Source organism: Spermophilus citellus (genome assembly GCF_964194105.1).
Source record: "Spermophilus citellus genome assembly, chromosome: 6".
In the NCBI taxonomy this organism is placed as follows: Eukaryota; Metazoa; Chordata; class Mammalia; order Rodentia; family Sciuridae; genus Spermophilus; species Spermophilus citellus.
The window spans coordinates 128,750,519-128,762,836 of NC_138187.1; the positions used below are offsets into that span (position 1 = coordinate 128,750,519).

General features: G+C 37.2%; 1 protein-coding gene across 1 annotated transcript in view; it reads right to left on the minus strand.

Moving 5' to 3' along the window:
- Nucleotides 1–12,318, minus strand: part of CR2 (complement C3d receptor 2) — a gene marked incomplete at both ends in the record, with an annotated part of 39,280 nt that overhangs the window by 6,742 nt on the left and 20,220 nt on the right. The window contains 9 exons of the mRNA XM_081297102.1: nt 4,844–4,919; nt 5,566–5,589; nt 6,226–6,411; nt 7,709–7,894; nt 8,868–9,260; nt 9,969–10,051; nt 10,410–10,482; nt 10,558–10,731; nt 11,126–11,533. Of these exons, the coding sequence (XP_081153228.1) occupies nt 4,844–4,919; nt 5,566–5,589; nt 6,226–6,411; nt 7,709–7,894; nt 8,868–9,260; nt 9,969–10,051; nt 10,410–10,482; nt 10,558–10,731; nt 11,126–11,533 (1,603 nt within the window). The remainder of the gene's footprint in view (nt 1–4,843; nt 4,920–5,565; nt 5,590–6,225; nt 6,412–7,708; nt 7,895–8,867; nt 9,261–9,968; nt 10,052–10,409; nt 10,483–10,557; nt 10,732–11,125; nt 11,534–12,318) is intronic.

The window sequence follows — 12,318 nt, forward strand, 5'->3', positions numbered from 1 at the left end:
TTAAAAAGGATAAATAATCAAACATGGCTGGAAGTACAAACCATATATCAATAGTAACTCTGAATGTTAATGGCTTAAACTCTCCAATAAAGCAACATAGGCTAGTATCATGGATTAAAAAAACAAATCCAACAATATGCTGCCTCCAGGAGACACATCTGATTGGAAAAGACATACACAGGCTGAAGGTGAAAGGATGGGAAAAAATATACCACGCACATGGTCCTCGTAAGCAAGCAGGGGTGGCCATCCTCATATCGAATAAAATCGACTTCAAGACTAAGTTAATCAAAAGGGATAAGGAAGGACATTATATACTGTTAAAAGGAACCATTCACCAACAAGACATAACAATTATCAATATTTATGCACCAAATAATGGTGCTGCGACATTCATAAACCAAATTCTTCTCAAGTTCAAGAATCAAATAGACCACAACACAATAATTATGGGTGACTTCAACACACCTCTCTCACCATTGGACAGATCCTCCAAACAAAAGATGAATAAAGAAACTATAGAACTCAATACCACAATTAATAACCTAGACTTAACTGACATATATAGAATATATCAACCATCATCAAATGGATATACTTTTTTCTCAGCAGCACATGGATCCTTCTCAAATTAGACCATATATTATGCCATAGGGCAATCCTCAGTAAATATAAAGGGGTGGAGATAATACCATGCATTTTATCTGATCATAATGGAATGAAACTGGAAATCAATGATAAAAGAAGGAAGGAAAAATCCTACATCACATGGAAAATGAACAATATGTTACTGAATGATCAATGGGTTACAGAAGACATAAAGGAGGAAATCAAAAAATTCTTAGAGGTAAATGAAAATACAGACACAACATATCGGAATCTATGGGACACAATGAAAGCAGTTTTAAGAGGGAAATTCATCGCCTGGTGGTCATTCCTGAAAAAAAGAAAAAACCAACAAATAAATGAGCTCACACTTCATCTCAAAGCCCTAGAAAAGGAAGAGAAAACCAACAGCAAATGTAGCAGAAGGCAAGAAATAATTAAAATCAGAGCGGAAATCAATGAAATTGAAACAAAAGAAACTATTGAAAAAATTAACAAAACTAAAAGTTGGTTCTTCAAAAAAATAAATAAGATCGACAGACCTTTAGCTATGCTAACGAAGAGAAGAAGAGAGAGAACTCAAATTACTAACATACGGGATGAAAAAGGCAATATCACAACAGATGCTACAAAAATACAGAAGACAATTAGAAATTATTTTGAAAACCTATATTCCAATAAAATAGAAGATAGTGAAGACATCGATAAATTTCTTAAGTCATATGATTTGCCCAGACTGAGTCAGGAGGATACACACAATTTGAACAGACCAATATCAATGGATGGAATTGAAGAAGCCATCAAAAGACTACCAACCAAGAAAAGCCCAGGACTGGATGGGTATACAGTGGAGTTTTACAAAACCTTTAAAGAAGAATTAATACCAATACTTTTCAAGTTATTTCAGGAAATAGAAAAAGAGGGAGCTCTTCCAAATTCATTCTATGAGGCCAACATCACCCTGATTCCGAAACCAGACAAAGACACCTCAAAGAAAGAAAACTACAGACCAATAACTCTAATGAACCTAGATGCAAAAATCCTCAATAAAATTCTGGCGAATCAAATACAAAAACACATCAAAAAAATTGTGCACCATGATCAAGTAGGATTCATCCCTGGGATGCAAGGCTGGTTCAATATACGGAAATCAATAAATGTTATTCACCACATCAATAGACTTAAAGATAAGAACCATATGATCATCTTGATTGATGCAGAGAAAGCATTCGACAAAGTACAGCATCCCTTTATGTTCAAAACATTAGAAAAACTAGGGATAACAGGAACTTACCTTGACATTGTAAAAGCTATCTATGCTAAGCCTCAGGCTAGCATCATTCTGAATGGAGAAAAGTTGAAGGCATTCCCTCTAAAATCTGGAACAAGACAGGGATGCCCTCTATCACCACTTCTATTTAATTTAGTCCTTGAAATACTAGCCAGAGCAATTAGACAGACAAAAGAAATTAAAGGCATAAAAATAGGAAAAGAAGAACTTAAATTATCACTATTTGTGGATGACATGATTCTATACCTAGAAGACCCAAAAGGATCTACAAAGAAACTACTAGAACTAATAAATGAATTCAGCAAAGTGGCAGGATATAAAATCAACACGCATAAATCAAAGGCATTTCTGTATATCAGCGACAAAACTTCTGAAACGGAAATGAGGAAAAACACTCTATTCACAATATCCTCAAAAAAAAAAAAATACTTGGGAATCAACCTAACAAAAGAGGTGAAAGATTTATACAATGAAAACTACAGAACCCTAAAGAGAGAAGTAGAAGAAGATCTTAGAAGATGGAAAAATATACCCTGTTCATGGATAGGCAGAACTAACATTATCAAAATGGCGATATTACCAAAAGTTCTCTATAGGTTTAATGCAATGCCAATCAAAATCCCAACGGCATTTCTTGTAGAAATAGATAAAGCAATCATGAAATTCATATGGAAAAATAAAAGACCCAGAATAGCAAAAGCAATTCTAAGCAGGAAGTGTGAATCAGGCGGTATAGCGATACCAGATTTCACACTATATTACAGAGCAATAGTGATAAAAACAGCATGGTACTGGTACCAAAACAGGTGGGTGGACCAATGGTATAGAATAGAGGACACAGAGACTAATCCACAAAGTTACAACTATCTTATATTTGATAAAGGGGCTAAAAGCATGCAATGGAGGAAGGATAGCATCTTCAACAAATGGTGTTGGGAAAACTGGAAATCCATATGCAACAAAATGAAACTGAATCCCTTTCTCTCGCCATGCACAAAAGTTAACTCAAAATGGATCAAGGAGCTTGATATCAAATCAGAAACTCTGCATCTGATAGAAGAAAAAGTTGGCTCAGATCTACATATTGTGGGGTCAGGCTCCAAATTCCTTAATAGGACACCCATAGCACAAGAGTTAATAACAAGAATCAACAAATGGGACTTACTTAAACTAAAAAGTTTTTTCTCAGCAAGAGAAACAATAAGAGAGGTAAATAGGGAGCCTACATCCTGGGAACAAATTTTTACTCCTCACACTTCAGATAGAGCCCTAATATCCAGAGTATACAAAGAACTCAAAAAATTAGACAATAAGATAACAAATAACCCAATCAACAAATGGGCCAAGGACCTGAACAGACACTTTTCAGAGGAGGATATACAATCAATCAACAAGTACATGAAAAAAATGCTCACCATCTCTAGCAGTCAGAGAAATGCAAATCAAAACCACCCTAAGATACCATCTCACTCCAGTAAGATTGGCAGCCACTATGAAGTCAAACAACAACAAGTGCTGGCGAGGATGTGGAGAAAAGGGTACACTTGTACATTGCTGGTGGGACTGCAAATTGGTGCGGCCAATTTGGAAAGCAGTTTGGAGATTCCTGGAAAGCTGGGAATGGAACCACCATTTGACCCTGCTATTGCCCTTCTCGGACTATTCCCTGAAGACCTTAGAAGAGCATGCTACAGGGATACTGCCACATCGATGTTCATAGCAGCACAATTCACAATAGCTAGACTGTGGAACCAACCCAGATGCCCTTCAATAGATGAATGGATAAAAAAAATGTGGCATTTATACACCATGGAATATTACGCAGCACTAAAAAATGACAAAATCATGGAATTTGCAGGGAAATGGATGGCACTAGAGCAGATTATGCTTAGTGAAGCTAGCCAATCCCTACAAAACAAATACCAAATGTCTTCTTTGATATAATGAGAGCAACTATGAACAGAGTAGGGAGGAAGAGCAGGAAGAAAAGATTAACTTTAAACAGAGACATGAGATGGGAGGGAAAGAGAGAGAAAAGGGAAATTGCATGGAAATGAAGGGAGACCCTCATTGCTATACAAAATGACATATAAGAGGTTGTGAGGGGAATGGGAAAATAAACAAGGAGAGAAATGAATTATAGTAGATGGGGTAGAGAGAGAAGATGTGAGGGAAGGGGAGGGGGGATAGTAGGGGATAGGAAAGGTAGCAGAATACAACAGTTACTAATAGGGCATTATGTAAAATTGTGGATGTGTAACCGACGTGATTCTGCAATCTGCATTTGGGGTAAAATTGGGAGTTCATAACCCACTTCAATCTAATGTATGAAATATGATATTTCAAGAGCTTTGTAATGTTGTGAACAACCAATAAAAAAATAAATAAAAAAGAAAGAAATTAGCAGATGAGGAAAACAGTTTATCCAAAGGTTTTCCTCCTATCTTATTTATTATCAAATCAAATGTATATACAATAAAATTGTTGCAAAACCTAAATACACAGAGTAGAATAATATGCTCTTAAGTAACTAAAAAAATGATGTGAAAAATATATACATTTATCTAAATGGAAATCAAATTAAGATGAGATATTATAATGCCAAAATTTCAGTTTAAAAAGCAAAAAAGAAAGAGAAATATTTGATAGAAATAGACCAAAATATCTGCAGCTGTTACCACTGGCATTTTGCTTTGTTTTGTTTTTCTTTCTGATCCCTAGATTTTGTACAGGGCACTATCTAAATAAACATCATTTTACATGAGCTGTGTGTGTGGGATCTTTTAAGTTCTTACAGAAGGGTCTTCCTTCTATATATCACCAGATCCCTCCTTACAGTTGTCACATTGCAATGTTCACTTCAAACAATGGGTGCTTCTGTGTTCAGTTTCAGACAAGAAGCTAAAACCTGTTGTGCATTTTGATCAAACATGCATTTGAACTTACTGTTCTCTGTACTTTAGTATCATGTATAAGGAGACACCAACCAAGAAGAGAGCAAGTACTGAAGCTGCCACGATACCTAGGGGAAAAAACAGTGACCATCAAATGCCAGGAAGACATGACCTATACCGTTATGGACTGATTGTGGGGCTTCCGCTGAGTGTTTTGTGCTTAAGAAGTATTAAAAAGTTTTATATTTAAATTTTCTCAACCATAAACATTGAGTTCCTGAATAAATCATAACTGGGCCTAATGTTTTCCTGATTTGAGCCAGTCCACGTTTTATCTAAAACAGCAAGCATGATATCACAGGGTTCTAGTCAACTTTCTATTGGGTTTTTTTGTTTCTTTTGGTTTTATTAGTAACATTGTCACTGAAGTGAAATTAGAGCCCAGGACACCAGGATGCCATGATTTTTGCATAACAACATTTGACTCTCAGTTCTATTTTGCTAGAGCAGAATTTTTTTCAAAAGTACCAAATCATGCAAAACACCAAGGGGTAATGAAAGCAAAACTTTCATTTTGAAAAGCAGGAATAGTTGGCTATTTAAATTACTTATGCAACTCTATCCAAAGGGATATTTTGTAATATGACATACACATTAAAATAGGATCGTATCCAATAAATTGAAATGAAAAAATATTAACTGACTATAGGGCATCTAATTTTGTGTTTATAAAAGACAATAAGAGATTTTCTTCAAGTATTTAAGAAAACTTACCAGAAAGAAGAGGAGCAAATGAACCTAAGAAGAATATAAAATCATGAAAATATCAGTCTAGTGGTATAATTCCATGTAACCCAAGTCCCATTAACCTCTGGCAACGTACCAGAAGTCAGCTCCCTTCCAAGTCTATTTATTATAGATTGGATTCCTGAGTTGGACCCACTCTTTTATCATGTGACAATTCACTGGATTTTTTTTTTCACCTAAATTAGGTAGGTTGGGAAATTCACCAACAAGTAACAAAACAATATATTCAACTTTGTTATTAACGATTTCTCAGAATTGAATGCAAACATGAACAGTTCTAACAGGTTGGTTAACATGTTTTGGGAGCTCTTGTCAAATTGGTAAGCACTTATAAATAGAAATTAAGCAAGGAGGGAAATCACTGCTACAACTCTTTTCCAAATGGAAGCCTGTTAGTTTGCATTTTGCTCCTCTTAATGTTTCCCTCTTTTTCTTTTATTTACTTCATGCATCCTCAGAAATCTGTGCTTTTTCTAGAATAGACCACTGGCTTCAAGTTCATTGTATTGTACCACTGGTCACAGACCTATGTCAATTGAAAGCCCTTCAGTCTCCAACATTGAGGCAGACACCTCATGCTCTCTCTCCATGGACCAGATGCAAGTAGCATGAAGCTTTAGCACTTACGGGATGTACAGACGGCCAGGGGAGGGTTCCACTGGTGGTCGCCTTGGCACTGGCTCTGGGGGCTGCCCTCCAGGGTATAACCATCTTCACACTCCATAGTTACGACAGCTCCATACTGATACATCTTCCCAGGCTCCAGTCCCTTCTGGATTCCATTCATATTCTCGGTGAAGTTACAGTTTACCTCTGCAATTAAAGGAATCAGACTGAAGTGGAGTCATACTTTGTCCCTTTACTAAGAAAGAAGCAATCCCTTTTTTTAAAAAAAATATTTTTTTTAGTTATACATGGTCACAGTATCTTTATTTTGTTTATTTATTTTTATGTGGTGCTGAGGATTTAACCCAGTGCCTCACATGTGAGAGGTAAGCACTCTGCCACTGAGCCACAGCCTCCCAGCCCCAAGAAGCAACTCCTTTTAATGGAAAGGTTATGAAACCAACTTATTTCATTGTCAGTAAGCAACGCTTTACTGAAATAGCAAACAGCAATATTTCAGGTATAGACTCTTAGGGTCAGCTGTCAGTCTTAATAATCACTAGGTAATTTAAGTCAGATTGTTTTCTTTCTTTTTGCTTCCATATGGAATCATTCTAAAGGCTTCTTAGAGAAAAGATGAAGGCTGAATGGGTAATATTAAATATTTTGAATTATTGGCTTATTTTCCTACTCCCCATCTTACTCTCTAATTTATACTTGTATGTTTTCTCATTTTTCTTTCACCTTTCCAGGGTAGAGGTCAATAGTGTAAAATCAGATTTGAATTCTGATTCTCCTACTTACTAGTTGCCTGACTTTGAGTAAGTTATAAATCTCTCCAACCCATTGGAACCTCATCTATAAAACAGGGATAATAATGGCCCCAAACTTCTATGGATCTCAGGAAGATGGATCTCATGAGGTTGTGCATGTAAAGTGCTCTGCACAGTGTATGGCATATAGTAAAATGTGTTCAGCAACATTAGATATTAATTTACTATTCATACTTCATATGCAATGTTTTTGATAGCAAAGATGACTTTCTGAAGATTTTATAAAAAAAATTACCCATAATCCCATGACCACCCAGAGGAAATATGCTGAAAAGACCATCATATTTTTTATTGGTATTTTATCAAATGATTTTATCATAACTGTAACCAGAGCATAGATACAATCTGTGCATAAGTTTAATCATGAAAGCTCTTCAACTTTCTGTATGTAAAGGATTACATTAGTGGTCATTTACCACACAGACTATAGCCTAAGCCATTTTTTCTGAGTTTGAAACATTCATGTTAATTAATGTATTAATCCAATTAAGTGCATTTAATTAAATGATCCATTTAATAGCATTTCATTGGCTATTCTAAGTTGAACATAGAACATTTCAACAGTTCAACTATTCTAAGTTGAACATAGAAAATATCTATTTGGAACAAATCGATTTACTAAGATCAAAAAAAAAAAAAAAAGAAAAGAAAAGAAAGAATAGACCAAGTACCTTTACAGTAAGGGGCAGGGTGACTCCAGGTTCCCTCATATGTGCAGACAAGGAACTCTTCTCCCACCAGCAGGTAGCCTTGGTCACAGCTGTACAGGACTGACATTCCAGCGGCAAACTCAGCTTTATTTCCACCAGTATGAGACCCATTGGCGATGGTAGGTGGAGGCTGACACTCTAAGAAAGCTTAGAGATCAATAAGGAAGGACCTTTAATTCGACATAGAGAAATACCAGACAGCACTATCTTAAGTGATAACAGTGCAGAAAGGCAATCGGCCATAAGCCAGTTAATTGGTAACCAGAAACATTCATTCCAACCAGACCAAGCAACACTAGACAGAAATGTATACCTCCTACTTACCTCATAGATGATCTAAGGAAAAGTAATAAAGGAAGATATTGTAACATCAGTGGCTGTAATCCACAGTTGTAATCTGTCAACCAAGAGAATTCTCTTCTTTTTCCTCTACCTAGCAAATAGGCTGTAGTCTAAGGATCCCACATCCAATGCCTTTAGGAACTAGGAAGTGAGTCTCCGGGTGATAAATCAGAGATCCCCTATCCTTTCAAAAGTGGTAATTGCTGTGGATGTCACTATTTGCAGGTTCACTAATTTTCTTGGGCAACAGAGATGGGTTTCTCTTAAGACTACTGTGCTGGCCACAGAGAAGTTCTGGGGTCCTCTAGATGATCATTGACAGCAATAAAGCTCCCAATGACAACTAAAATGATAAGAAAGATAATTTGGTGGATCTGAAGGCCAGCTTCACTCTTTGGAACACCTACAGTTCTCCTTCTGGTTGGTATGACAGCCTTAAATATCAAATTATCAAGCAACATTACAGTCAAACATTAGCCAAAAAATATTTTTGTATTTTTTGTATAATATGTATTTTTCCTATTTTAAATTCATAAGAATAAGAAATTTGGAGCCTCAATTAATTTGGAAGTTAACTTTTGTCCTTTCATATAGTATTGCTCTACACATTGAAAACAGAAAGAGGGAAAAGCATCATTGAGAAGGAAAATCAGATATCTTGTCGAACAATACAACCACCTTAGCTTTTAAATGCTTTTCCCTAGCCAGAATGGCAAGTGCATATTCAAAAACCTTTATTTTGTACAATATCCATATTTTATTCCTTAAAGGAACTTACCTTTTCTGAAACAAGTCGGTACCTCTGGTACCCAGGTGTTATCTGTATGACACCTTATCAAGTGACTTCCTTTCATGATGAAGCCGGGATTGCAGGCAACATGCAATAGGTCATTGTGGGAATATGCAGAACGAGTTTTGTTGAGCTTGTATCCATGTTTGATTTCTGGGTTAGGGCAATGAGTTACAGGCGGAGACTGTAGGCACCGTGGGGGAGGTTCACTCCAAGACCCATGTCCTAGAGAATCATTTCCGCACTGTAAAATTTTCTTCCCCAGAAGATAGAATCCTTGGTCACATTCATAAGAGACTTCAATTCCATACAGAAAGTGCTCTGCCATCACGCCCATGTGCCTCCCGTTGTCAATCTTAGGTGGAGGGGGACAGTGAATAGCTGCAGGAGAAATTTAGAGGATTCAACTTCAGTGGATCCATCACAATGACGATCTTCATTCAGTACAGGTGACACTATGCAACTGCATTACATTTCACATAACTAAAAAACTTTTGGAAGCCGGATTATGCTTTTTGTTAAACATCTTCATTAAAAGGTGTGACGAGTAATACATACTTGTTCCAAAAAATTCAGAAAAGTATTAAGATAGAAAGAAATATAACTATGTTCTTATGGCCTAGAAATAAGAGCTATAGTTTTTTTAAATGGTTATATATTTTATAAATATATGGCAAATACTCACTTTCTATTATTTGTTTCCCAGTGCAAGGGTTGATAAAACACTGAAAGTTTTTTTTTTTTTTTTTTTTGGTACTAGGGATTGAACCCAAGGGCGCTTAACCACTAAGCCACATCCCCAGTCCTTTTTATTTTTTATTTTAAGACAGGCTCTTGCTAAATTGCTTAGAGCCTCACTAAATTGCTGAAGGCTGGCTTTGAACTTGTGATCCTCCTGCCTCAGCCTTCCTAGCCTCTGGTATTACAAGTGTGCGCTACTATGCTTGACTCAAACACTGATAGATTTTCTATTACCTTACATATACACTGAGGGAGAATCATAAATAAATGAAATTTCTTCGGTGGCCTTCCCTCTCTAACCCGCTATGTACACAGGTAGTTTTGTGGGTTTTTTTTTTTCGAATTTACCTTTACATTGTGGAATTTTCTGGAACCAAACTCCATTCTTAGCATCTTGACATTTCTTATAAGCATGTCCAGTCAACCGGTACCTAGTGAGAGGCAGAATATAATACATTACCTTTTTCCAAAATCATACTTCTGCAACTGGGCTTCTTCAAACTACAGATACAGAGGCACTTCCAAATAGGAACTTTGGCAGAGGAAGCTAGAACTCTTGATTTTGTAGATAAGAAAACTACTTTAGACTTAGAAACCCTGTAAAGCTCTTCCCATTTCAAGAAAGCATAGAAAGTCAGAGTCGCTAGTTAGACCACCACAACCTAATGCTCTCTGTAGGTGTAACAAGGAGGAACCTGTAAAGGAACTCATCAAGAAAAGCTGTGGGCAGAGTGAGTGAGCAAACCCAAGGCAGACCCCTTTACTCAGAATGGGCTACCTCACACTCACCCGTCTTGACAGGCCATGTTCACTAGTTCCACACGTGCCTCAGCTGGAAGCGTTGTCACATCCTTACATGCTTCTGGGGGAGCAAAGTTGGAATTTATTCATAGATACTTCATCTCAAAGACAAAGACAACTCAGGAACTGAAAGTACCTTCACATCGTGGAGTGGGACTCCAGTGTCCTGAAGGCATACACTGAATGGATTTGTTTCCCACAAGCATGTAGCCAGGGTCACAAGTGTAGTCTATTGTCGTCCCCGGGACAAAGAGGACCATATTTCCACCTGTATGCCGACCGTGATGGAGCCCAGAAGGAGGCTGGCAGCCTGAGGAGAAAGCTCCCCACATAAACACCAATACAGAGGAATTCTACTCCAAAATTGTAAGTATGCAACATTTGACAACAGACAATCTAAAACTTGGAAGCTGAGGATCAGAAAGCTCTCATTCTTCACTGAATGCTTTCTACTCTTGTAAAAGAACAAGTCCCATTAAAAAAAAGTCCCTCTCATTATCTACTCTGACTATATCCTAGATCTAAGGGGGCATTTGCATGAAAAATACATACAACACACATAGAACATTCTTTCGCAGAATCGAAGGAATGGGAAAGTAATTCATGCTCCCTTGGCTTTTTCCACAACTCTAGTATTGAGTGGGAGTAATAAACAAAAAAGTAAGTAAATACCTTTTTTTTTTAAATCCCCATTGGGTTTTTACCTTTTTCACAAACTGGTTTTTCAGGATCCCAGATATCATTGTCTTTGCAACGAATCTGACCACTACCCTTCAAAGTATATCCATTATTACACTTGAAGGTCACAGTGTCATTGTAGAAATATGGGGCTGGCTTTATGGATGTCTTGAATCCATTTTCAATGAAGACTTCTGAGCACTGGACAGCAGGGAGGGAAAGTTTACAGAGAGGAGCGGGGCCACTCCAGGTGCCTCTCTCTCCATCAGTGCTTGTACACCGGATGGTGCGCTCCCCAATGAGGTTGAATTGGACTCCTTTCTCCGGCCCAGGGTTACACGTATAAGTGATCATGGTTCCATATGGAACGTCTTTGGAGGAACTCCCTGTGTGTGTCCCATTGTAGATAACAGGGGGTGGTGGGCAGGTGATTTCTAGAGAGATGAAAAGATACTGTAGAAGTCTCTCTCAGACACCAAAGAATATTAGCAAAGCAGGTTGTGACGCTGTCATTTCCCGGAGGCTATGGATGAATTTTCATGGTGTTATTTTGAAGTTCATTATAGATATAAAACTTAAGCAGTTTCACAGGAAAGAAAATCTTTATTGAAAGTGAACATACCGATCGATATCAAATTATGAGGCAGAAAGACTCAGTAGTCACTTGCTAATTAAAGGAAGAATTCTTTGAACATAGCCGATGGGAGGACAAAAGGTACAGGTGATAGAATTATGCTTTTTTGAGTGCTTCGTGCTGAGGTGATACAATAATACAGTTGGCTAAGAGTATCTATTGTTGGTTGAGTGCCTATTTTGTGACTAGCAGTTTTCCCATCCAGAAAATAGGGTTAGTATCATTTAATTCCAATAATTCTGAAGTCTATAGTTTGATGCCAGTTTTACAGATGACAGACTAGAGCTTTAGAGAAGCTACATAAATTGCCCAAGGTCATACAGAGATTAAGCAGTGGGAACAGAATCTGACTTCAGATCTGACACCCATCTCCTGATCTCTTCACTAAACTACAGTTACCCCATGTTAAAGATGGAGGTTCACACGGTCATCACTCTCGTTATTCTTATAATCCTAAATCACAAAAGAGAATCAGCAGCTGAATGCATTCAGTTTAGGTGATTGAAGTAGGCAACGGTGACAACAGAAAGACATGACAAAGCTATGCCACTGTAACCATTGACAGAATTGACAGAATGGAATCTA